General features: G+C 43.9%; 1 protein-coding gene across 1 annotated transcript in view; it reads right to left on the bottom strand.

The window, feature by feature from the left end:
* Window positions 1-27,262, bottom strand: part of LOC109309304 (transmembrane protease serine 11B-like protein) — a 30,275-nt gene extending 3,013 nt beyond the window's left edge. The window contains exons 1-10 of the mRNA XM_019533968.1: window positions 27,100-27,262; window positions 26,514-26,589; window positions 18,771-18,892; window positions 18,175-18,290; window positions 14,730-14,797; window positions 11,883-12,046; window positions 7,052-7,090; window positions 3,900-4,080; window positions 3,187-3,452; window positions 1,540-1,682 (exon numbers count right to left, since the gene is read on the bottom strand). Of these exons, the coding sequence (XP_019389513.1) occupies window positions 1,540-1,682; window positions 3,187-3,452; window positions 3,900-4,080; window positions 7,052-7,090; window positions 11,883-12,046; window positions 14,730-14,797; window positions 18,175-18,290; window positions 18,771-18,892; window positions 26,514-26,589; window positions 27,100-27,262 (1,338 nt within the window). The remainder of the gene's footprint in view (window positions 1-1,539; window positions 1,683-3,186; window positions 3,453-3,899; window positions 4,081-7,051; window positions 7,091-11,882; window positions 12,047-14,729; window positions 14,798-18,174; window positions 18,291-18,770; window positions 18,893-26,513; window positions 26,590-27,099) is intronic.
* Window positions 27,263-27,633: the final 371 nt, after the last annotated feature.

Genomic DNA, 27,633 nt, shown 5'->3' with positions numbered 1-27,633 from the left:
GTGCCCATCCATGTCATGCCTCTGGTAGGCTGGCTACGGCTGGGGCTGACTACTCTGGGAGTTCACAGGCAGGGTCTCGTGCCCTCCCATGCCCTCTCCCACGTGAACTCCGCGCTAACTCGAGTGCCTGTTTACGCAGCCTGTTCGTGCGGCTCTGGTCGCGGGGCTGCCTGAGGGGCTGGGGCAAGTAGGGGCCTGGGCGGGGGTTGACCCGGCCCTGCACCAGGCAGCGGCCTTCTCCCAGGGAGCGAGGAGTTAACCCCTTCCCATCACAAGCCCGCTTACCTCCAGCTGTGCTGGGGGTCGGCAGGGGGCTCCACGGCTGCTGAGGGGGTGTCTGGGGGGCTTCTCCCAGGGAGCGAGGAGTTAACCCCTTCCCACCACGAGCCCGCTTACCTCCGGCTGTGCTGGGGGTCGGCAGGGGGCTCCACGGCTGCTGAGGGGGTGTCTGCGGGGCTTCGGGGGAGCGGGGGCGCAGCGGGCTTCACCCGCGTGTCTCTCACTGCTCCGGAGCCTAATTGATGGGCAGGTACGGGTGTGTGTGTGTGTGTGTGTGTGTGTGTGGGTGTGTGTGTGTGTGGGTAGGCGTGCATGGTGCATGGCCCAACAGGGCCATCTCTTGTCTGGGGCCCTGGATACCTCCATGATACCAGTACCATAATACTAATAAAGTGATGTGACAAAGCACTGAAGCATTAGCTTAACTGCTCTAATTTAAATCAGAGAGATGGTTGCTGCAAAGTTAGGGCAGCACTAATATCCTTTCACCCTGCATGCATACAAAGCTAACAGCTGGAGCTGATCCAGCGCAGGTGCTTCTACCCCATCATATAATGCATCCCAGGGAGAAAGTGCACAGGAAAGGGATCAACAATGTTGCTCAGGCATGAAGAACAATGAAGGCTCCACTAAGTCATAGGCCATTTTGCTGTGTCAGATGGGAAAGTCTATAAGTATCTTCAGTAGATTATATCTATGCATGTCCATCTCAGACTCATGCCTAGGAAACATTCACATCATACCTTCACATATACCAACACTTTCTCTCATATTACATATAAATATCCTGCAGAGAGCCAGATCCTCAGCTGGTGAAAATCAGTATAAGACCAAGAGAAGTCAAAAGAGCTATGCTAGCTTACGCTGCCAAGAATTTGCTGTGTATCATTTTGTTTGCAACTGTCTGAGATATGTCCCATTTCTTTACTGTGGCACATGGCCTCTGATGTGGTCTCTTACTTATATCTTAACATCATCCCTGATCTCCACAACTAAGAGCTTATTCTGATTATTACCTTTGGAGAAGTAACTATTACTTACTCTAAAATTAACTCTTAAAAGCCTCCCCCTTCAGCCCACCTCCTGTCCCTAGCATTCAGGGTTCTGTGAATCAGTACTATGAGCTGGATCTGGATTTGTTAGCGGGATCCTATTAAAATCTATATGTCTGGAGAAGACCGGAAACAGGGAATGCCATTATTTCAGATACACTCATCAGCTCTCACTCAGACTAGTTCTCAATGTTGTGATAAGACTTACCTGACATGCATCTATTTTCCCCTCTAAGTATCCTGCACACACCATCCCATGTATTATGGCTCCATTGTATACTTCCTTGCTGTTGCAGGTATTAGTGCCAATGATTTTCACTTCTGCTTGCCGTAGTTGATTAACGCTTTGACCTGCCATGAAAAAGTGGCTTTAGAACTTACAGTTGGAATCTATTAGCCAAGGAAAGTGAGAAACAAGTAGCCAGGCTCTCAAAAAAAACTCACTGGCCATATAGGCACCTAGGTGAGGTGGCTGGATTGATGCTATGGGAAGATCATAACTTTTTCTTTTTGCTTCTCCATCTTCCTTCTCCAACAAGATGCCGTAGATAAACCCTCCCCATTACTTTTTTTAGCTTCACTTATTTAACATTAAGAGAAAGGGATTTCTTGTGCCTGTTAAATGCAGAGGTCTCAGTTAACTTCATTAACTGTAGGAAGTTAATGAATATTAGTAATATCCTCAGGAAGGGCCAAGGAGTCAATCAGAACATGAGCTTGGACAATCTAAGTACACAGCAAGAGATTAGCATTGAAATGCAGGTTTGGCCTCCAGTACAGCCAAATTCATAAACACACTCTTAGGTTTAAATAAGTGCCTAAGTCCCATTGACATCAATATGACTTCAAATTAAGCATGTGCTTCTGTGCTAAATTGGGGCCTGAATTAGCTGAATTGCAACCAGACAGAAATTAAAGGATGAAAACATCTATGGTAAGTCAACATACAGTTTACAGACACTAGGTTCTCAAGAGCTTATACCAAATAGGAATGCAAAAGAAAAAGCAAAGAATAGAGGTCAGCAGCTGAGGGAATGAATGAAATCTGCTCAGTCATTGTAACGGCAGAAGGAGCAATGAGCCAGAGTCCTTTCTTGTTCCTGTACAAGCAGTCTGCAGGTCTATCATGTTATGAACCATGCTGAAAAGCCAGATAAAATGTCATGTCATGGGATGAGCCAACTGGTGTATTATGTTCAAATATTAAGCTTTGCTGTCACATCAACAGAAGGCAACAGAATTTAGGAGGGAGGGAGGTAGCTATGTCAACCTGAACTCACGCAGAAAGCACAGTAAATTTGCACCTTCTAAATGAACTAAAACAGCGATGTATAGCATACGCTTTCTTAAGCAGTGGGTTTTTGAAGATATCACCAGGCAGCACCTGAAGAAGTAAGCCTGATGATTATAAAACCTTATGCTATGCATTTCTGCTTTGGTCAGTCTAGAAGGTGCAAATCTAACTTGTCTTCTGACAGAATTATAGGCCAGACAGGACAATTATGATCACCTAAGTGTCTGACCCCCTGTGCTGACCAGGTCATAGATTTCTACCTGATGGTCCCTGCATGGAAAGGAATAATTCTGTCCTACCAAATAAGTAACTACCATAGATACAAGAGTTAGTGGTTGAGCTGAAACATCCCATTCAGAAAGACATCCCACCCTGATTGAAAAAAAATTGCAAGAGATGATCAATTTACCATTGCTCCTGGTGGGCTGCCTTAGTAGCTAATGAGCCACCAGGCCAATGAAATAAATAATGGTTTCATTTTGATGAGTGACTGAAAATGAATTAAAAATGTTAAACAGACAATGGGAGTTTTCTTTGGAAGGCAGGGAGACAGACACTCACCATCCTCCCTCAAAGCTCCCCATCCTGTGACAAAACAGCTGGTGTTCTCCGGAAACACCTGCGATGATTCTGGGAGGCAGACACTGTGTATTTCACTTGTGAAGCTCAGAGGAGTGGCAAGCTTCATGACAGCAATGTCATACTCGTGGTTATAAAGATAATTAGCATATCGTTCATGAACAATAATGCTGTGGATGGATCTTCTCTCTTTAGGAGGTCTTCTCACAGTCCCAAAGCTGGCAGTCCACAAACGAGGGTCCTTCACTCTAAGAGAGATTTGAGGTTAAGCTGGCAACATGCAGAGCCATATTTTTAAAAGGGCTCAGCTCCCAGGCAGGTGCCTAAATGCCACGATCAAATGCATCAGGGAAATGCCCAGAGCAGACAGGATGGTTAGAGCACTGCAGTGATACAGGACCCACCTAGGGAGAAGTTACCAGCTGCTGTAAGGTCAGAACAGACCTGGGACCAGCACTGAGTGCTGAACTGGTACCCAGCAGCCCAAGTTCTGGAAGGACAGAAAAATAAAATATAGCCTTTGCCTTTGACCACCCATTTTGGGGCCCCCACCCCCAAGTCCAAAGCAACCAGATCAGAAGGTCAGGACTCTGGAACATTTAGCAGTCCAGTTTTGGTTCCAAATATCACAGGGTCTAAGGAGTGAGACTGTGCATGGTTCCTTGTGGCCATATCTCTCAGAGCTGGGGACTTACCCTCTGAAGCAGTGTGCTGCTGTTACAAGCCATGTGTTGCTGATGATTGATGCGCCACAGCGATGCACGCCATTCAGCTGAATGCTGGCCTGCCATGGCCACTCCCCAGCCTGGGCAAGCCGGCCCCCTGTTATTCTTGCTACTCCCACAGATGACACCATCTGTGTTCGTGTCCCGCAGCCTGCCAAAGAAAGGGTTGGCCTAACTTCTCTGAGTTGGAAAAAAACAAGCATTTCTTTTTTGAAGGCCCCCAGCATGGTACACAGAAATAGGTGCTGGCATTTTGTTATATTACGGTCCTTATAAAAGAACAATTTAAGGATAAATTTAGGATAAACAAAAGGTTAGGAAAAATACCACAACACTTGGCATTCAACCACAGTCACACAGGATGAGACCTTATATGTTCACATGCACACCACTCTGTAGCTAAAAAGGGCCCTGGCATCAGCTGTGTCCTAGGATTCAAAGCCTGACTTTTCCTTTGGAGATTGCTGGCACCATGAGTGGAAGTGTTATTAACAGTGTTTAGATGCTGCACTGTCATTCCACTGTTGGTAGGAAACCCTTCAGGAAACTGTGGGGACCTGGATTGAACAATGACAATTGGGCCAATTCCCTGCTGTTGCCAGGGGAGTATGTCTGTCACTGTGAGAAGGAATGAGCCTGAGTTCAGCAGAAGCTTCATCAGTTGCTTCTGCAAGTGGGTGCCTGTCAGGTGCTAAGGAGGCTGAGGCTGCTGGAGGTGAGGCCACAGAGAGGACCAGAGTACATGTTGGAGGCAAAGAGGACTTCAGCATGTTAGCACCTTCCAAGGTTCCCATCTGACTCTGTCTGATATGTTGGGGAGCACTGCTGCATTGACAAATGTTATACTCTGACTTTTGAGAGGTGTTCCAAGTGCGACTGGACAGTGTCCAGCACCTTAGGAGCTTAGGAGCACCTTAGGAGCTCTGGCCTGAGTAAGCAGAATCAAGGCCAGCATGAACTGTACAAACACAGACCTTCATGGCTGGGCTTTCAGTGGAGTTCAGCTCCCATTTTAAGCAACTAAATGAAGAGGCTGGATTTTGTAGCACCCACTGAGATCTATGAGAACTGCTAGCAACAGAGCTCTGGTGAAAAGGCAGCCATCAGCATCTGCCTGGGACACAGAACCAAGATTGACTCAAAGCCAACGCCTTCTGTCATTCTTAATGGGACATTCAGAAGAGGAGCTCAGGGAATCCAGGCTTGTTTTCTCTTACTAGATGCTGATGGTTTGTGATAAGATCCACGGAGCAAATCTTGTAATTGCCTGCAGATCTGAGGCAGCCAGCTCTGTCCAGGATGAACACTGTCCAATCACACTTGGAACACCTCTCAAAAGTCAGAGTATAACATTTGTCAATGCAGCAGTGCTCCCCAACATATCAGACAGAGTCAGATGGGAACCAAGGCATCCTGGATGCCATAGCTAAGAGCTGAAAGATTTCAGTGATTTAGTGATGCTGTTGTCTGTCAAAATCAGTGTAAAAATGAAAGTCTGAGGATGATGGGAGATAGACCCTCCCTCAGCTGGCTGACCAACATAGTTGGTAACTGTTGCCAAACCCCACCAGGAAATAAAACAAATTAGGTGCATGTAGAAAAGAAGGTGAACATACAGCTGCTGTAGCCAGTTTCAGCTACCCAAGGGAGTACTGTCATGGGCCAACACAGGCATCTGAAGCAGCAAGGAACAGCTGCATTCCACTGTGGGGATGAAGCTGGATCATCCAAGGTCCAGGTAGGCAGGGAGATGGTTTCTGACTGCTTTTGAGAAAGGCTATGCAAGCAATTCCAATTTTGGCATTCAAGACATACCAGCAGGTGGCATGTGCCTCTATATATTTGTATAGGCACAACAAAAGCCCTTCTTCTCCCTCTCTCTCCTCACCGAAGCATGGTATTTTTTCCTAAATGGAAGCTAAAACTCACTGAATCAGTGCACAGACGCCTTAATGAGCTTTTTTAGCAAGCCAACACCCTACATATAAAACAAAACAAATTGAGGGGAATGGGGAAACCCTTTACAACCCAGCAGAGAAATATATAAGCAAGGTGCGAAGCAACCAGGCACCACCTCTCATCTCAGCCGAATAGGTAGAGTCACTGGTCATTTCAGCTTCAGTGCAGCATGTTCAATAGTGACATGGCCTAACAGCTTAGGCAGGAAGACAGGCAACTTAGGCAGGTGACATGATCCTGAGCAATTCTGGTATAAATATAACCAAGTACATGGGGTGTTGGCTTCATAAAAAGCTCGTTGAGGCTGCTGTGCACTGATTCAGTGAGCTTTAGCTTCCATTTAGGCAAAAATACCATAAATTGCAAGTGAATACAGAGGTACATTTCTTATACAAGAAATCAGGGAATTGAATTCTTAAGTTCTTGAGTCACTGGATACAAATGATGCAGGTTACATCTGTCACCAAAAGAGTTCATGATCTTCCTTCCCATGAGTATTAAAGCCTTGAATGTGCTTGGATACCATTATTAAACTCTGTAGTATGACTGCATCTTCAAATAATAGGGCTTGGGGGCGCTAATAGTATCAGCTTCAAAGGACTTTTGAGGTATGTTCTTATTGCAATTGGTATTATGCAATGCCTGGAAGTCCAACCTCAGACTGGGGCCCAGCTATGCAAATACAGTTTTCAGCTCGTATCGGAGACACAGGCAAAGTGTAAGATAAAAGCAGTATATACAGTTATCCACATTCAACTAAGAAAGCGAGAACAGTTAATACAGCAATCTAGCAGAGACCTAATCACACAATTATCTTTTAAAGTTGGGATGTAAGATCCACGGTGAGCACCCTTGAAAGCTTGACTCTACCTTTTGGTAAAGAGTATGGGTCATTCACTAAAGCTGAGGTGAGCTCCAATGTGGACAATGACTCACCCCACAATCAGCCAGTGTAGAATCCTGTTAGCAATGCAAAACCAGCACAGCTCTGAGAAAGTAAACTGGATAATTTTCTGACTTGTGCATCATCCACAGCATAGTCACTTTGAAAATCATCTTTATCTTAGCACCCTGAACACATCAAGAAATCATCAAGACTCAATAACTGTGGAACCCCACAATGCCACATCCCCCAGCATCATTAAGAAATCACTCATACTTACAGTTGTTGAGAAGGTTTTCACCACTTTCCCTTTTGACTCCTGAAATAAAAACAAAATGAAACATGGTTAGCACCTGCTTCTGGCCACAGTGGATTTCCTTTCAGTCCTGTCATGCATAAATAAACTCTGGCTGGATGCATCACAGAGTTCACAGATATGCAGTGATTAATTCTGGGGAGCGGGGAGGCATTGCTTACACATACACAGATATTTCCCCAAACTGGTCTAACTATCTTCCTATTTGGTCTCTAACAGAACTAATAACAAGATACATTCATCTGTATTGCTTATATATTCGTGACTTATTGTTTAATATATGTTTTAAAGCCTGCATGATTAGGAAGCCATTAGTTGGTTAATTGGCAAGTATAACCTGCTTGATTAGTCAATAGCCAGTGTCTGTACCCTGCTTGCAGTTAAGAAGCCTTGCTGAGAGGCTTTAAGAGATTTTAAACTCAACTGATAGCTGATTGCATTACAAAGGACAACACCATTGGCAGGGAAGGAGAGTTCTTGCAGAAACTAATGATATTTCTTACCTCATTTAATAGACTAAAAGAATAGCAGAGAAAATATTATTAGAATCTTATTTTATGGAATAAGAAACCATATGTGAGGAGATATATATATATATATATATATACATATATATATATATATATTGCTGTCTTCTTTGACTATAACAATGACCAAGAAGGTATAATGGGTTCATCCCCAATAGGCTATTATGGGACCCTCTAGCAGCCTTTTCAAGGGCTATTCTTCACTCTAGTTCACCAGGGCAATGCCCTGTCTTTGCCTCCCACACCTGATGTTGATTAATATAACTTTGGGAAGCAACTCTCAGACTACCAGAGTGACTTCACTCTGCCTTGTTCATCATTGGGCCACCTCTGTCTGGCCCAATCTTTGACAAACTCTTACTATTTGCAAGGAAAGAAAGAAAATCATATGCAAAGGATGTAAATATTTCTGTCCTTCTTGACTAGACTAGAAGAGATAAGGCCAGATTCAGAACTGGGGGATTTATGTTGAAATCTCTAACAGGAATGTTGTATGTTCATCAGATCAAGTCAGAGAAGACTCCTCAAGTCTGAGGGGAGAGAAGGGACACCAGGTAGACAAGCTGGAGGAATCACCAGTGAATATCAAGAAAATACGTTTCAGTAGGAGTGTCTACACTAGACACTTAACTGTGCACAAGACTAATGCACAATGCAGCAAAGTGTCACTGGCTACATGTGCACACCATTTACTATGCAGTAAATCAGTCTACTGAGTAGTTAGCTACTACCTGTAAATACAGGTAGAAAACTAACTGTGCAGTAGATACTGTGCAGTGATGCACTTGTAGATGCTGACTGAGAGCAAATTCACTCCCAGTCAACCCCAACATCAGGGGGCCAGAGGGGATGGGGAACTCCCTAGGTCCTGGCACCGCTTAGCCCCTGGCTCCTTGCAGAAGCTGAGTAATGCCGCAACAAGGTAGCTCTCTGCCCTCACCTGGGAGCTTCTGGGGCAGCTCCCAGCCAGTCCCTGGCTGGACAGAGGTTTCCCTGAGCAGCTGGGGGCTGGCTAGGAGCTGTCTCCCAGAAGCAGAACAGCTCCTGGCCATGCCCCCAGCTGCTCAGGTATTTCCCCACCCATCTGGTGGCTGACTGGGAGCTGCCCCAGAAGTGGGACAGCTCTTATCCAGCACCTCGCTGTGCAGGGAAGCCCCTTTGGGCTTATACCCCTGTGCATGGGGCTGGGAAAGCTCTGCAGCGGCAGCTATCTCCCTGCTTCATGCACATCAGGACCCCTCCCAATGTGCAGGGGGCAAGGAAACAGCTGCTGGTGCAGCCAGATGAGTTCTTCTAGTCTGGTACACATCAGGACAAGCCCCCTTGTTCTCTGCCAGCCCCTGTTCCTGCTGGCTGCTTCAGGGAGCCAAAGCAGGGTAGAAACAGCCCTATACTGGGATGTTCCTGTTGGGAACTGATTTTCTCCCAGTAGGGAGCATGTGTAGATGTGCTCCCAGGGAAGGCTTACTGTACAGTATTTTAGTGCACAGTAAGCCTTTATAGCATTAATAGCATGTGTCTATGCACCCAGTAGCAAGAAGAACTACTGAAAATACTGCTCCAGGTGAAAAGGTAGATGTCAGTGATTTCAGACATTATTTCTTTGTATTTTTCTTCCAAACTTAACAGGTTCTTTTTCTTCTTTTCTCACATGTTCTTCTGTCTAATATGATAAATCTGTTGCGTTTTGAGTGATTTCAAGTCAGCTGACAACTACAAGCATTCCTTTCCCACAGAGATAGCAGGTCCCTAATATTTCACAAACTGGGGCTAAATGCCCAGTAAGCTCACAGGGTTTCCTCTACTGAGCTGCAAGGTCTGGTCAGGAACTAGGGATACTCAGATTTTCTGGGGGTGAAGTTAGCCCAGGGCCAAAAGCTAGTCTGTACCTTGAAGATACGCAGCAGAACAGTGGGGGAAAATTAGGGGACAGGTGTCACCCTGACAGTTTGTCACAGGGTGTTGCTGGGCTTGTGGTATTAAAGCAGGATAGATAGATAGATAGATAGACAGATAGATAGATAAGTCTTTAAGGTACAAATCTACCCTGCCTTCAGATCAACGCAGTCAACTAGGTCTCTGCTACTGGTATGAAAACACAGCAGTGGTAATGCCTTACCACTGTAAGGCTAAACAGTTAGCAGCAGGCCATTTGAGAGCTCAGTCAGATACAGAAACAATAAAGACATGCAAGTAATCACTTATTTTGACTGGGCTTCAAGATTGATCGTGGATTGAGCATGTGCCTGATCAAAAGCAATTCCCCAAAGGCAGCTACTGCTCAGAACTGGTGCACAAACTTAGTTGATGAGTTTGGCATAAAACCCTAAATGGATCTATTCAGATCAAATGAGGCTGGCAGCTCTGCCAAAAGTACATCTTTACAAACCTATATCAACAGCTACCCATTTATTCCTTGTAGACACTTTACATTAGAATCATAACAAAGTAATGGAAAGGCACTGCTATTTACTCCCTTGCATATGCTGGAGAAGAGGGATAAGTGACTGCATAACAGGCAGCAAATCTAACATTAACCAAACGATTTTTTCACATGGTGTATAATTAGCTGGTGACATCAGCATGGCATCACCAAGACTAGAAATTTAGAAGAATAGAGGAAAGAGTTAACCCAGTATACGGACAATGAGACCATCCATGAGTAAATTAAAGAGAGAAAGAGGTACAGGGGATATTAGCACTTCTCAATCAGGGTTTAACAAACTGCTAGAGCCTTGGGGTTAGGAAGGAGCTTCCCATAAAAGAGATTGTTCCATAAAGTGCCCCACCCCTTTGGGGCAGCCGATATTGCTGGAGACATGCCGCACTAGATGCATGCTCCATGTGATACAGTGCAATAATTCTGATATTCCTTTAAACTGCTCAATATAGCTAGGATAATTACCTTATCATTACGCACATGTAGAACAGGACTGCCAAGAATTGAAAGTTGTCTGCAGCATTTTTCAGCCATAAAACTAGTCAAATTATGTCTCAGGAGTTGCAGTTTTAAAAAGTAATCATTGACTATAATTGGACTGTTAAATTCTGACATGTCAATGCAATTAGTTATTTTAAAAACAGCCATGCTGGTGCCTCACCTAATCATTATAGAAGGAACATAATTGCCCTTGTAAGCAATTAGTTAAAAGGCTCCATAGGGGAGCATGACCAACAAGCTCAAAAGATCTTGTGCAAGATCAGAGTGTAGATGCACCGGGTGGGGGACCTTGCCATCTGCTCTCCCAGTAGAGTTCCCAGCTCCTCCAGTCTGCAAAACAAGCTTTTTTTCTAAGGAGGGCCACAGGGAAATCCTTGTAAATGATGTCCTACTTTGCTCCTACAAATGTCAAACTTGATTAGCAGAGCCAAGCGAAGGAAGGAGAACCTGTTTGCAGAAAACCACTGAGTGGGAAAAGCCCAGAAGTCAGCTAGCATGAAGTCTGACATAATGCCCCTGCACTGTCACAGCAATTCCTGAAGCTTCCACAAACCATCTCGTCTTTCTATGGCTGCAGAGGGCAATGTCGATAATGCAGTAGAGCCATCAGTCAGCCATATGCCACCTACGTGCATGCTACAGGTTAACCAGCCCTGATGTATCAGATAAGTCTTCTTTTACAGATGATTGTGCTTGGAGACAGAAGGGTTTTGTGCCCTATTGGAGCACAGTGGTGGTAAGCAATCAGACATTGCAGGAGAACATTACAATCTAAGGGTGGGGACAGATGGCGTTTGAAATGTTTCAGAAAGGAAAAGTTTCAGCTGTGGACAGATACATAGCCTCTGATTGTACTCATCCCCTGCTGGTGTCGTGTTCCCCAGCCCTCAGTTACCCTGCTGGTCAGTGCAGCTCTTAAGGTGACCTAAGTGTGACCCTTTTCCAAATATTCCTGCATTAATGTTCTTGAAGGATTAAAAGCAGGTGGCAGAACGCTTTGAAATTTAGGGACACTGAGACATCCTTTGCCAGTGTAAATGAGTGCATACTGGTATACCAGTTGGGAATCTGGCCCATTGACTTGAATGGTGCTCCAGCTGGTGTAAATCAGCACTGATCTGATCTGCATGAGTCTGCCCCACTTCTAGTTACAGTGTCCAGGATTTCAGCCAAGGAAGAGATCACAGCTACTCATGTTATTTTGAGAAAAAGGAAGGAAGGAAGGAAGGAAGAACTCATATTTTGCACAGCCAAATGAAACATGCTGCCCCAAGAGAGGAAGAGTTTTAGGAACAACCATGGTACAAATTAAGCCTCAGATACTTGCTTGTGAGTTTGAAACTAGACGGATCAATTTCCAAGGACCCAGTGTATGTCTTCATCTGCTTAAACAGAACCTTGTTAACTCGCTCCTGGTTTCCTGTCTGGCTATCAGCTGAGACGAACTCAAACATCAACACAACCTGTGCCACCACTCCTGTAGAGTCTGGGCTGCAAAATGACAAGACAGAAAAAAAGTAATTGACAGGTATACCTTTTTGCCTTTGGTGCCTACTTAGTTTTCATTATTTCCTCAAGTCCAGACCCAAGGGCTGACAGCCTGATACATAATGGTGAAAGAAAGGATGAAAACATTTCAGCAGGTAACAGGAGGTTTCATCTGCACTAGTTTCTGCTAGCAAAACTGTTCATGGGAGATCAGAAGAATCCTTCCATTAGCAAAGAAAGAAGCAAAGTATGGGGGCAACTCCATGTGGTGCACCATTAGGTGCAACTCCATGCAAGTCATCATCAGTGGGTAACCAACAATGGCTGCACCAAGAGATCCATGACCAAACTTTTTAGCAAAGCCAGAAGTTCCTCATTAAGGAACCCTGGCCATCAATTAAATACTTCCTTCTGAGCCCCATTGTGAGCCCTTTGAAATTATCAAATCATAGAAAATTAGGGTTGGAAGGACCTCAGGAGGCCATCTAGTCCACCCCCACCATCCACCCCCTCCCCCCCCACTCAAGGCAGGACTATTTCCAACTAAATCAGTCCAGCCAGGACTCTGTCAAACCCAGACCATAAAAATCTCTAAGGATGGAGATTTCACCACCTCTCTAGGTAACCTTTTCCAGTGCTTCACCACCCTCCTAATGAGACAGTTTTTCCCAAAATCCAATCTAAATTTCCCTTGCTGCAACGTGAAATGTCCAGCCTCCACCTCAAACACTTTGAAATAAAAATGTTTTTGGCATTCTTCCACCAGCCCAGTTTTTCTTTTTTTAGCTAACCTTATTAAAGTCTTGGCTCCATTAGAATCATAGGATCTAGAGATGAGAAAAACCAGTTTCACCCAGATGGCCAAAAGATCTCATTGTCCAACAGCTTCAGTGTAGGTAACTATTTATTCACATGACTTTTCTTTATGTCCCCCCCAGCACCACAGTATCCAAGCACAACACCATCTAATATATTTATCCTTACTATATACACTGGGGAAAGAATATGCTATGCCCCCTTTTTATGTAACAGATACAGGGAGGGTAAATAGCAATACCGGGAGCCTCTGGTGGAGCAGAGTGCCTAGATCACCTAAGGTCCTAAACCAGTGCCTTCACTTCAAGACAGCACCCTTCCTCTCAGAAGTCAGTACAGGGTAAAACTACCCTTTCATGCTGTTGTAGCACAGGGAACAGGTCAGCATTCAGAAACATAAGGCAAAGTTGCTATTCTCAACTCCATCTTAGAAAAAATCAATTCTTCTGTAACCATGGCAGCACGACAAGACAGAAAAGAGAGTAATTGACAAGTTTACCTATTTGCCTTTGGTGCCTCCTTAGTTTTCATTATTTCCTCAAGTCCAGACCCAAGGGCTGACAGTCTGATACATAATAGTGAAAGAAAGGATGAACACATTTCAGCAGGAAACAGGTTTCACCTGCACTAGGTCATACTAGCAAAACTGTTCATGTAAAATCAGAAGAATCCTCCCATGAGCAAGGAAAGAAGCAAAGTATGGGGGCAACTCCATGTGGTGCACCATTAGGTGCAACTCCATGCAAGTCATCATCAGTGGGAAACCAACAATGGCTGCAACAAGAGATCCATAACCAAAAGTTTTAGCGAAGCCAGAAGCTTCTCATTAAGAAACCCTGGCCATCAATTAAAATACTTCATTCTGAGCCCTTTGAAATCATCAAATCATAGAAAATTAGGGTTGGAAGGACCTCAGGAGGCCATCTAGTCCACCCCCACCATCCACCCCCCGACTCAAGGCAGGACTATCCCCAACTAGATCAGTCCAGCCAGGACTCTGTCAGAAATGGACCTTTAAAACCTCCAAGTATGGAGATTTCAGCACCTCTCTAGGTAACCCATTCCAGTGTTTTCCAGTGCTTCACCACCCTCCTAGTGAAAAAGGTTTTCCTAATATCCAACCTTAATTTCCCTTGCTGCAACTTAAAATGTCCAGCCTCCACCTCAAACACTTAGAAATAAAAATGTTTTTGGCATTCTTCCACCAGCCCAGTTTTTCCTTTTTTAGCTAACCTTATTAAAGTCTTGGCTGCGTTAGAATCATTGGATCTAGAGATGAGAAAAACCAGTTTCACCCAGATGGCCAAAAGATCTCATTGTCCAACAGCTTCAGTGTAGGCATCTATTTATTCACATGACCTTTCTTTCTGTCCCCCCCAGCACCACAGTATCCAAGCACAACACCATCTAATATATTTATCCTTACTATATACACTGGGGAAAGAATATGCTATGCCCCCTTTTTATGTAACAGATACAGGGAGGGTAAATAGCAATACCGGGAGCCTCTGGTGGAGCAGAGTGCCTAGATCACCTAAGGTCCTAAACCAGTGCCTTCACTTCAAGACAGCACCCTTTCTCTCAGAAGTCAGTACAGGGTAAAACTACCCTTTCATGCTGTTGTAGCACAGGGAACAGGTCAGCATTCAGAAACATAAGGCAAAGTTGCTATTCTCAACTCCATCTTAGAAGAAATCAATTCTTCTGTAACCACAGCAACACAGAGGCAGAGCAACACAGAAACAAGGCCTCATCATCTTGCTATGCTCAGCATCCTCCCAGAGTGAAAATTTAGCTACACATCCTGTGTTGTTCAAGGGGTAGGAGGAGGTGGATGTTTCAGCCCATCTCCGCCTTTCATCTTACATACCTTAGACTGACCACATGGGATCTGATGTATCTGTCCTTTAAAAAGGAGGTTTCAAATGTCCTGGTAATCTGTTAAAGGGATAGAACATGTTATACAAACTTATGAATAGTAATATCACATTTTTATTATGAGATGCTGGGTTTTAGGAGTAACCAGAATGAAAGGCAACTGAACTCCTGTACTCCATCCATTTCTGAACATCCATATTTGGATTAACTGTGTTTTAAGCCCAAAGGAGTCATTAAATCATCTAGGTTGATATTTTACGCATCTCTGGTACCTTTACATTGTAAAGCATATTGACTAAAGCATAACGTCCAGAAAATCAGCCAGACTTGACTTGATAAGCCAAGTGATCTACCATTTCCCTTGGGAGTTCTTTGTTTTTGTCTGTTTTTCTTTTTTTTTCCATTGGATAATCACCTTCACTTTTTAAAAACATGAACCTTATTTCTCATTTGAATTGTCAGGCTTCACTTTCCAGCAATTGGTTCTTGCTTGGCATTTCTCCATTTGATTAATGAGCCCTTTCGTACTCAGCATTTCCTCCCTACAGAGGGACCCAATACTCTTTAATCAAGTCTCCTCTCAATCTTCTTTCTGGTAAGATGAACAGACTGGGGTCTAAGTCTCTTGCTCAGGAAAATGTTCTCCAGTTCTTGAATCATGCTGGTGACTCTGCCATACTTTGTTCAACCTGCTCCAATTGTTCAGCATTATCTTTAAAATCAGAGCACCAAACCACTGCCTCAGGGTATGAGTGCATGTCCATTTGGAGCCAGGTCGAAAGGGCAACATTTCCAAAGAGCAGCAGCTCTTATGTTCTCCTTATTGTTACTTGTAGGCAAGTTGGAAACAATACAAAGTCACAAAACTTCTCCACCTTTACCACTGCATGAAGCAGTGTTAAAGCTGAAGCAGTTTCTCTACCTTAGTCTAGTCCCCAGATTGTCAACAAGTAAGAATTAGGACACAGCAACCTTTGAATGGGCTCTGAATGTGCCTGGGTCCACACCCTCATATTCTAGTAGTGATCTCACCAAAGCAGTGTGTAGAGTTAAAATCACCTCTATTATTATGATTATAAAAGTCAACCTTTTTTCCTCTCCAGAACAACAGTAAAAATTGCATTCTAGTCATATGTGGAACTGACTTATCACAGTTCCCCAAAAATCCTGAAATTGTCCTTTCAGGTTTTTTTATGCATAAAAATAAAAATAACAAGTCTGGGGGTGGGGGTACAGATGCACGGGAGTGGGGGTTTTGAGTTTTTCTCTCAGTGTTTTCTGTGCATTTAGCTCTCTGGGCCCCTTCCTTGGTTACTTGACTCTGCTGTGAGATTCTGTAAGGGAAACAGCACTTTGAGGGCTTTATCTATTAGATATCAACTCTTATTCAGAGAAAAAGTTGTTTTACCTGAAATTCAACCTGAAAATGTGGGATAACTTGTAATCAGATCATTGCTATATTATATCACTGCAATATATAATGGAAACATTTAAAATGTTCCCCACTAGAAAACATTTTCATTCAATGCTGGTTCCCTGTTGATAGCACTTTTTGAGACGATGAGTCAACCAGTTTTTAATCTATTTAATATGTGCTTTAGTATTCTCTCTGCTTTTCAACAGAATATTCTGCGTTTTTCAAAACAAAATATCTTGTGGTAATAAGTTAACAACTCAACCTCCCCTCCCCAAAAAAATTAAATAAACAACAACCCCAAAAATCAAGTGTATTACATCGATGCAGTTTTTGATATCCATCTAGGAATGTATGCCTACCATTTTGTTACTGATATACTTAAGCCATGACAGACAGAACACTTAGAGCATTCAAAGTGAAGTTTAAAATGCAGTTTAAAATTAAACCAGTGTAAAACAAGCAGAAGTCTTAGAAAAATGTGTCTGGAAGCATTAGGTACCATTTAATTTCATTTAATTTTATACCATTCTGTCTCTTTAGCTTCCCTTATCTTGTTTTTTTTCATTATCGTAACATTATAATATATTGCTTGCCAACTTGTTTCCCCTTTACCATTTGTTATATACTGCTATGTATTTTCCAGTTTCTGGCTTCACTTCACACCTGAATCAGGCTGAGCTTTCAGTCAGCTTTTACTGACCTCTTTTTTCATTTTGGAATGACAGGTTTTGGGCCATCTAATAGACTCTTTTTAGAAATGAACTCCCACTTTCCATTGACTTTCTGTCAAAATATCTCCTCCCAGTCAGTTTCATTCATGATTTTCCTTAGTTTTGGAAATTTGGCCCTTCTGAAGCACCAAGTAATTCTATTTCCTGAGAGAGTTTTTGGTTTGTTCAGGTTAAATCTAATCAGATCATAAACACTGGCTTCTAGGCAAACATCAGCTTCCAGTTCCATGACTAACTCATCTTCTTTTTAATCAAAGCAGTGTCTAAAGGAAGCCCTGTGTGCTAGATACAACACCCTGGTTATTAGAAAGCTCTCTCTGTTTTAGAAACTCTAGCGATGATAGATTACAGGCTGCATGAATGTCACCCAACTGAAGACTTCCATAACACTATTCTTCTTTCTGTGCATTAGACAGTGGCTTATGGAAGTGCTCATCCTGTTCTCTAGTTTAATTTGGTGGTCTATACTGCCACTTGGGGTTTGAAAATTAGCACATTGGTCCATACACATTCAAGGCTGCAAAATTCTGAGTTATCACCAAACTCTAGAACATGTGCTGGTATCTTTTAAAAATCCTGAAGATACCAGACACTAAAGCAGAGTCTCATCCATGCAATGCATGTGCTCTACCACTGAGTTATTTCTCCTTTGCTAAGGAGAGAACACAACTGTTGGTCAGTGGTTGCAGCACTCGCCTGGGCTGTAGAAAACCCAGGCTCGATGAACACCCTCCCCTAATAGTCAAATTGATAGTGATTTCAATGGAAGGTTGATGATGCCTCAATATTTCTGAGAATCTGGGCCTCTTTTGTGCCATTTGTACATGGGGGAATAATATGAGAACCAACCTACTTTACAGAGGTTTTGTGAGGATAAAAACATTGCAAAAACTGTGAGGCATTCAGATATACTCATGCTGAGGGCCACATAAGTAGGTATCCTCCTTTCAGAGACAGAATATCATTTTTTCTACCCGAGGATGTTACAGACTTTAATTAACTCTTGTGGCATCCCTGACAAGGGAGGGAATTATCATCCTCATCCTCATTTCATCCATTAGGAAAGTAAAGAACAAAGGGTTTGTTCTGTGCAAGGTTATACACTAAGCAAACAGCAGAAACAGGATTTAAAACATGAATTTTCTGAGAGTCAGTTCAGTTCTTTGCTCAGAGAATCACTTTTCCCTCTGGTACTGAGCATTCAGGCATGGGGCATAACTGCACCTCAGTCTTACTTCCAGTCACACTCTCAGAACACTCTATGGTGAAGAAGAGAAGTTTTGATTTACCAATCTCTCGATCTCTGAGCTCAGATGTCTAAATTCTTCTGAGGTTTGTTTTTCAAAGTCGGGGTGGTACTGGCGATTAGTGATTTTAAATTTCGCAGTGTAATAGTGTTTCTCTTCTAGAGAGGAGGAGACAAAAGGAAAGATCAATACCTAATTACCTTTTGGAATTAAAAGGTCCCTGGTTCAGGTCCCATAGAAAACCCAACTCCAAGTCATAAATACATAAAATACTAATGTGTATGCATAGATATTCAGTGGATGGGAGTAAGCAGTCCTCTGTATCATTTAGGCAACTGATCATTGTCCACTCTGCCTGGACCTCATCACAGATAGCCAAATGACACAGAAACAGAAGAGACTGGGACTTTGAATTTATACTTCAGACAAGCTAGCATGCCTTAAAATGTTCTTAGGGAACTTTTAATTAAATTCTTAACTAATATGGGACAGAAAAGGGGTCCAAAGTGTGTCCTAATGGGTATTCTCCACACTGGACTGAATTTTATCTTTGGAACATAACATGAAGAATGCAGTACTGAATCCCCAGCAACACTTACAGCACTTTTGTGTGGGGATCACAAGATTGTTGCACCTACCGTTGCTCAGAAAAAACACAAGCAGACCAATGACAAGTGCCAGAAATGCCAATACTGAGAGAACAATAAGGGCTATCTTCCATGGCTCCAGATGCTTCATTTGTGTGTCCGAGTGGGTCAGCCTTGGAAAGGGTGAAAAAAAATAGATTTTTTAATACATAAGACAATGAGTATCGAGTCAAATGGTTTGCATGCCTGCTGTCACACAGATTTATACTGGCCAGAGATCTGAACCTAACAGAGTTACATAGATTTACATCAAAAATCTGTTTATTTGACCCAAGTAGAACTGTGATGATTTACCTAGTCATTGGTTTAGCTCCTTTACTCCCATGGAATTACATCAGCCAGCAATCAGGCCCAATCTTTTCCACTTTCCTCTCAGAAGAGGCATCAGTGATACTGTGCATCCAAGGCCAAAATGGTACACAGAGCATTTCCACTCCCAGAGCTAGAGACAGTTCCAGGAGTCTGCATCTCCACTCACAGAAGTGTTCTAGATGATAATATTGAACCCAAAGGGCAGACAGGAAAGGCTGGTTTCTGCAACAGAGTCTTCAGGCCACTCATGCATATTAATCACTTTTCTAACTATGTTTTTTAATTAAGTGCACCTTTGAATGGCATTTCAGCATGTGCCATGTTCACTCTGGTCTTTGGTCTTTTTCAGAATAATGTCCAACTGATTGCCATGGACATGACTACATGGCCCAAACTCAAGCAAGTATTAAGAAGACATAGGAAGGTCATGCGGCACAGCTGGAAACTTTTAGTTAAGTTCAGTTAGATCAGAGGATTCACACCTATAACATGGGCTTGCTGATCTCATCACTGGAGGTCACAGGAGGTCCCAAAAATAGCAAAATAACTGCCTTTTACACCCTAGGGCTTAGAAACACACAAGGGGTTGCAGGGATGGTGTGTAGAGAATCTTGCCCACTTGTCCCATTTCACTCTAGTTAAGATACCAAATTGGGGTCCTCCTAATATAAAAGGCAGGTATATCTGGACAGGTACGAGGACCCCTTGTACCTCTACAAAATTGGGCCCAGGCAAGATTGCAGCTTTCCCAGTACCCTTAGTGATACAAATCACTGTGGGTAGCATATGGGGCCATGCCTCATCAGTGAACAAACACAACCAACTGCAGACAGAGGAGCAAGCAGCTCCAAGAAGGGAGTTGCAGCTCCCTTGAAAAATCACCTTTAATGATTTTAATTGAGGAAGTTATGTTGCACCCACAGAGAGCAGCGGCCTTATTTGGCATCCTCTCATGAAGACACAGGATAATCTAGTTCATCAGCTTATCAAAGGTTCCCTTGTAGGGAGGTTTAAAGTGCCTGAGAAAAAAATGGCTTCAGACATTTCAAAATTAATCCCAACCCCAGAGGAAAAAAAAATCATCCAAAAGAGGAAGCTAGTCACAGGATAATAGCCTTTGGGATTGATTAAGAGCAAGAGCAAATTGATCATTATTTAGCATTTGGCTCTATCATTATTTAGCACTTGTCTTGTGTTAGCCACTAGGCTCAGGACCCTGTTGTGCTATGTGATGTATAAATGCAGAACAAAAAGATGCTTAAGTGCAATGTTACCTGTGAAATCCCCTCCCTACCTAGTGCATTTCTGAGAGATAGCCCACCATGCAGAAGGAGGTTCTACAGCAGTAGGCAAAGCCTTCTGCCTCTTCTCTGAATGGAATTACTCAGAGTATACCTTGTCAGAGATTACTGCAGGTTTGCAGATGAACACAAACTTTACTTGTGTGTTAAAAATAATACCCTAAACTAAAGCCACAGATTCTTTCAAAAAGAGACATCCCCACTCCACATGGTCAAAAGCTTTTTTCCCCTTGTTCCAAGGCCTCCCAGAGACAAACAACCCACTGAATGGAGCCTTGGCTCATCACTTATCATGAATTGCCTTGTCATGTCAAAGCCAGTTGATCAGGTAACAAAAGAGAATTCAAGCGTGCAAGTAGATTGGCAAAGTAGCTGGACCTACACAAAGTATTCAAAATCCCTCTCAGGCTTTAAAATGAGGATACTTTTGGTTAAAATGGAAAACTAAAGAAAGGATTCTCGTATCAGATCCAGTAAATAGGGCTGGGCAAGTAGGGCACCAACCGCAGGTGCCAATTTAGAGGGGGAAGATGGTTGGTTATGCCTACTATCCAGAACACAAAAAATGCTGGTTATGCCTCTGATCAAATCAGTGGATAAACTGGTCTCAGTTCTGTGGGTAGGTGAGCTTCTATATTCAGACAAAACGCCACCGACTTCAGTGGGATGCCAGGAAGGTGCACCAGTTTGCTTGTGTGCTGGATCCAAGAGTCCTGAAGAATTCACTCAGTGTTTATGAAGGTATAGCTCCTGGAATGGCCACCAGGGACCAGAGAATCTCCCATCACAACCCCCTTTTCTTAGGAGAAAATAGCAGAAGACCTCTCGTTCAGATGAATTAGTTATCTGTGCATCTCAGCACGGCACTCACAAGCTCAGCCCCCATGATACTACAGCACATCAATTCCTCACAGACTTGAACGTATTTGCTTTCACAACATCCCTGGGAGGAAAGGAAGTCATGTCAAAGCCAGGTTGATCAGGAGGGTTCAGGTAACTTGAACCCTCCTAGTTCCTTCCTGGCACCCTAATCACTGCGCTTGCCTTCCTCCTTCTTCATTCCCTCCCAGTGCTTCGTCATGCTTCAGAAACCTAACTCGTGATTCCTTGACTTGCTCATCTATTACTAAAAGCTCTAAATCTGGCTCTCTTTGCTTGCCTCAGAAATGTAACTGGAGAGCTCCTTGGTTGCTTCTTCCTCAAACAGAAGTATTACTCTAATTTATGGGGCTCCTTTATTCCCCAAGAATTCCCTCTTACTCAGGGTACGCTCTGAATGTTAGATCAGAGAATAACCTAACACTTGCTCTTCAGAGCTACCTCCCTTAGCAGTAGCATAACTAGAGGTGAGAGAGAGGGTCACCAAGTTAGGGGGGGTGGCAGAATTGTCCCCCACCCCCGCAGAGTCTGTGCCCCAGAAGCTTTTACTTGCCACTTTAAGAGTAACAAGCAGAGCACACAGCAGCAGCACCTCAGTCAGGGACTATTTAGGAATTCCTGGCATGGGTAAGACTGCTGCCCCTACCCTGCTCTCAGAACCATGCCCTGCACTCTGGGTTTGCTCCAGGCACCAACTCTGCTTGTTACTCCACTGTCTCTTAGCTTGGGAAAGGCCCTTGGTCCTACATTGCCTTAGCAGCATTGTGGCCTGAGCTTAGAGCATTACAGATATTATTTAGCAGAACACATTGTACTACAGGAGCTGTTTTGGAAAGTAAACCCTGGAATGGGGAAAATGAAGTGAAGTTGACTTCCGCTGGATAGAACAACATCCACATGTCAGAAAAACTATGAAGCCAAGCCTCCCAGCCAACTCTTAGGTGGCCTCCCAGGAGGGGGTGTCAGGAACAAGTAAGGCTACATGTAAAATCTCCACCCATAACACAGGGAGTTTATGCAAGTGGAGAAACGCAGAGGCACCTGACACAAATTAAAAACCAGAGTCAAGATTCTTGAATGGATTAATAGGGCAGAGGTTTAATGCTTCTACGAATGTTGTTGCTCTTAAGATTATTCTGCCACCTTCCTCATTGAAGATGGTTTCTCTCTTAAGTTAGAGGTCCAGAGTCTCTCCTGCAATGAGAGGTACTTGAGAGGCGCAGGATGAGGAGGGTGAAAGTTATCCTTCTCCATTGATTTTGATGAGACTTTTGTTAGTGCCCACCTTGCTGTAGAGACTGAAGCACTTTAGGGACTGTTCGATTTTATGTGGGTTATACATGGTCTCTTTGGACTCATATGCCAGGTGTGAAATGGAAAAGTACCTACTCCCTGTTCCCTCCCTACTCCACATAGGAGCATGAGCCACATCACTTTATAACAGCCACAATTCATGGTCAGAGCTACGATTTTGAAAAGGGGGATGCAGATGGTGTGGTGCATCACTGCCTATACACTTTTTTTTCCATTTAAAAAGAAACTAGAAGCTTTGCTAATATGCTAGGGGCCTTGAGCTATATTGTTCAGTTGAAGAGTGAAGCAAAAACAAAAATAAGATTATTAGCATATGAATTAATTTGCACATTAAAATCTGTTTTTCCTAAATATGAACCTGATAATGTGGGGTTGGCAGGGCCAACTTAAAATTGGTATGCTTGAATTACAACCAAATCAGAGACCATGATAAGCAAGATTCTGGCATTAGGCACTGTGAGATGGACGATGCAGAATGAACCTGACCTGATATGTCTCTCACTCTGTCTCTCTGTCTTTCAGCGATCCAGGAACCACATAACTACAGTTTCTGCACGCCTTACAATTTCTAATGCATTTAATTGCAAAGCTCACCATGCTCCACAGTAGCAAGGGGGTTTGTTTGCCTGTTCTATGTGTGGGAATCTGGATTACAGAAAGGCAGATGTAAACTTCTCTGCTATTGGAGATGTGACTACTGCACACACAGATGTACACAGTCTTCTTCTAGTACAACAGCAGTGACATTGCAGTAACACAGGTTTGTTGTTTGCCTAGCTGCCAAAGTAAGATCAGAGGCCAGCTTGTACAGCCTAATTTGCACTGGATGACAAAGCTTTTTTAAGTGACTTGTCCAAGGTCACAGATGAAGCCCACAGTCCAGCTGGGAATCAAACCCAGGCCTCTCAATTACAGGTTTGTGCTCCTACTGAACTATCCTTACTGTTACAGACTATGTGGCTGCAGCTCAGTGGAGTATATTGACAGGGTGTAAGGCCTGTGCTAGTAAACCCTCCGGACACTATTGAAAATCTACTCCATAGTGCTCCTCAGCCTACAATGAAGCATGTAAATACTGCCTAGGGACCCAGTGCTTGTGAAATTCAAGCTATTCAATTAGAAACATGGACTAAAGAGCCTAACTTCAAGCCTTATGGTTTAAAACTCTTTGGGCCTCATCTACTGCACCCGGGCTGAGCTATGCTATAATATTCAGCCTCTTCCTAGAAGGCAAGGATAGACTGGGGAGATACCTATGACCCCAGATGGCCAGCTACCTCAAGGGACCTGTGCAGCAGAGCTGTAAGGAAGAAAGAGTCCTCCCAGAGTGAGATGGCCCTGAACTGTTCAGCCAAAACAAACCAATAGTAGAGAGAGTCACACAACAGCCCTACAGCCACAGATACATATTTACAGTGCCTGGCATGACCTCTGAAAGCCCATTAAACACTTCCAGATAGTTCAGAACATGACTGCCTCTCTCTAGGGTGGCATGCTATCTGTCCACATTCCTAGGAGCAAGGCTCTTTTTAAGGCAGGGCCCAGACAGCAGCTCAGAGCTGTCTCCTGAACATGGTGCTCATGTTGATTAGGAGTTCCCCATTTTCAGAGGTAAGCTCTCCAGGAACACCAGCAGTTATTCTTGGCAGCAAGAGATCATCTCTGTATTTCAAACCCCATTTTACTGTAACTAGATCTGGGCTGGGATTTTTTCAACAAAATAGTTTTAGTCAGAACATGCTGATGGGTCAAAACCAAAACTTTGTGCAGCAGTGTACCAGTTGGGACTAAACTATTTTTCCCTCCAGGAAAGGCTTCCAAAGTCCAGGGAAGACCTGCTGGTCAACACCAGAGACAGAGAGTGAGACACAGAGCAAGAGAAACCTACCCATCCTAGAGTCATTAATTGGCAGGTGCTAAGAGCACTCACTTGGGCGCAGTAGCATAACTAGGGTGAGGTAACTGGGACAGTTGCTTTGGGTGCTGACTTGGCACTGGGAGGGGCAGAAAAAAGAAACAGGTGCTGCTGCAGCTACACAATCATGCAGGTAGCATCACAGGAGCCAAAAGTTGCCACTGCCCCCATGCGTCACAGATGCTGTGGATGATTGGATGCCTCTGCTTGCAAGGTCAGAAACCCAGGTTCAAGACTTCATCCTAAAGCACCACCAAGGGCTCTGACATCCCGGGGATGTGCCTTAACTACCAGACTACACTTTTCTTCCTCTCTCCCTTTGAAAATTCTCATTTGATCACAGTGATCCCAGTATGGAACAAAAATATTTTTGAAATTTCAAAGGCTTTTCATGGGGGAAGAAAAAGTCTTTCCCAGTCTGCTCTCCCTCTAACATGCACCTGGCTGCATTCACTTTGAGAGCCAGAGCTTATCAGAATGAATGGAGAACTTCTCCAGGATCAGACTTTTACAATGCAGTGGAAAATGTCTATTTTGGATCATGCAATCTGCAAGCAATTGGTGATGGAATCACTCCAGCAATTAACTGTCCTAATTTAAAACAACCTTGTTTCCTGTATAAACACAGCTCACCCACTCACATATCAGCATCCGGAAAATTTCTAACAGGGCCTGTCCTAAGAAGCATTTACCAGGTTACTCAAAAGCACCAACAATTAGCATCTTAGCTGGCAATCCTTCATTGCTAGACATCCTGGAAAAACAAACTGATTTGTGAGGGCAGATCATGCTGCTTGCTTTGTGGAAAATGTTGCACTCCCTGGAGCTCAATGAGGCAGGCAGGACCTGGTCACCATAGTAAGGAACAATGCATAAATGAGCAAAATAATAATTTCTTTCATCCTAACTCTTGCCAGTGGATTTACTTACCCTGAAAGTATTAAATCGAGCCTATTACAAATCCTACTAGTACAGTTGGCTACCCAATAAAGTAATTAATTGGAAAACAAGTTCAAAACAGCTTGGATAATTAAATGAGTTCTGCATGCTTTGATGTTTTGGCTCTTTGCAAAAATGTGCACAGCCCTCCTCCCCCCTTTTCCCCATTGGCCAACCTCCAGCAGCTCTGATGCTGTTTTCAGTAGTAGTAACAACACAGAGGCCTGTCTACATGAACAACGGACTGTACAGTGGCTACCGTGCTGTCATTTAGTACTTGCTTAAGCAAGTATTAAATGACAGTACAGTAACCTGCATTACTGCGCAGTCTTATCACTTCATGGCTAGTTTTAGCTGCTACTGTGCAGTAAGTAGCAATGAGCAACTGTGCAGCAGCTCATTGCTTCCCTGCAGTAGCATTGGCATCACAGTTTGTTCCTAGCAATGCTACATCTTGTGTAGAAGTGCCCAGAAGCGACTATGCCCCCCCCACACTGCATGTAGAGTTGGATGATACTAGATTTAAACAAAACCCGATGTAAGGGATGGTCCCCACCTCGAAGAACATCCAGCCTATGCAAATAAGATTGACGGAGATAGAAGACACAGCACCCGAATCTCTGAATTGGAGACAGGGATGAGACACAGATTTAGTGCATTGCCCCAAACCAGAGAGGGATGAGTGGCAGGACTGAAAATCGAGAAATTACCATGGGGGGGAGGGTTCATGTATACCCCATCATATCAGGACTAATCAAGCCAAGCACTTGGAGCACACAGTTTCCTCCTCCTGAACAAACTCTAGAGGATCCAGCCTCTACCTAGAAGGCAAAGATAGACTGGGGAGATGCCTATGACCCCAGATGGCCAGCTCAGACGACCTGTGCAGCAGAGCTGTAAGGGGCAGGGAGAGTCCTCCCAGTGTGAGATAGGGAGAGTCCTCCCAGTGTGAGATGGCCCTGCACTGTCCAGCCAGAACAAAACAACAGTAGAGAGAGTCACACAACAGTCCTACAGCCACAGACGCATATTTACATTTGTTATAGACATCAACAAGTAGGTGCTAACTCTCACCAGGCATCACAGGCTGGCTTATTTCTTATGGGCTCCTCAGCAGAAGCAGGTTTAGCAGAAGCAGCTTGGAGGAAGGGTCAAGTTTTGCAGGTGTGTTCCAGGAGATAGACCCCTGCACAGGGAAGCTGAGGAGCCTCTGTGCAAGAAGCTGGCAGGCAGCAGGTAAACGATGCCAGCAGCAGAGGAGGCTAGGATAAGAGATAAAGACAGAGGGAGGGGCAGAGTAGTAAAGACAAGGAAATGCCATTCCAATGTGATGTAGCAAAACAGGGAGAACCAGTAGGGATGTGCAATAGGGGCAAAACAGGGAGCTAATAGGGCAAACCTGGCAGCTGTGCGTGGAAAGGACCAAGGAGGGAGAGATGTGGGTACTTGGGGACTGTATTGGGGGAGGCCACAGGGAATGGAAGGAGAGCTTTGAATGTCTCCAGGTGGGAGGGAGGCATAACCTGAGCACTGCTATTGGAAGATACAGCAGTGTGATTTGGACATAGCCTGGGCATGTGTAGCAGAAATGAGGGAGGGAGTCTGAGATGAATCACTTTTTTTTTTAAATCCTATTGCAGATCTTGGCAAACTTCCTAACCCTTCATCTTCTCAGCAGTAAGAACAGAGGCTTTCAGACCTAGACAGGTTCCTGGGGCTTCATGATTGTCCTCTGGAAGGAATGGATTAATAATGGTCATGACAGACCCAAACCACCACCCAGGAATAGGTGCAACCACTGCAATATATTGTGAACACCACATACCGCGAACACACAGACTGAGGGTCTATCATGCCCTCTGAAGCACTCCCTCCCATAGCTAGGATTTCTACCAAGAAGGAACCATTAACCTCTACTCCACCCAGATGTACATTGCTGATCCAGCTAATCTGATTTTGCATGCCAATTCCTATAGGGTCTTGTGCTATTGAAATGCAGCTCCTGTACAGCCAGATTTCTACTCATCCCACCAATTCCCTATTACAGCAAAATGGCCATGCTATGAAACAGTGCTACAAGCTCAGCCTTGCTTCTGAGAGTCAGTCTGGGTCTTTTCCACTTGAGCGTAACCACCTGAAATAAAGACTTCTGGCTAGTGTAGTAGTTCACCTCTCCAGTTGCCTTCTTCCTTTA

This window comes from Crocodylus porosus, unplaced genomic scaffold (genome assembly GCF_001723895.1).
Source record: "Crocodylus porosus isolate Cpor-Errol unplaced genomic scaffold, CroPor_comp1, whole genome shotgun sequence".
Lineage (NCBI taxonomy): Eukaryota > Metazoa > Chordata > Crocodylia > Crocodylidae > Crocodylus > Crocodylus porosus.
The sequence above is the reverse complement of the archived record's forward strand: the minus strand, read 5'-3'. Positions and strand labels throughout refer to the sequence as shown.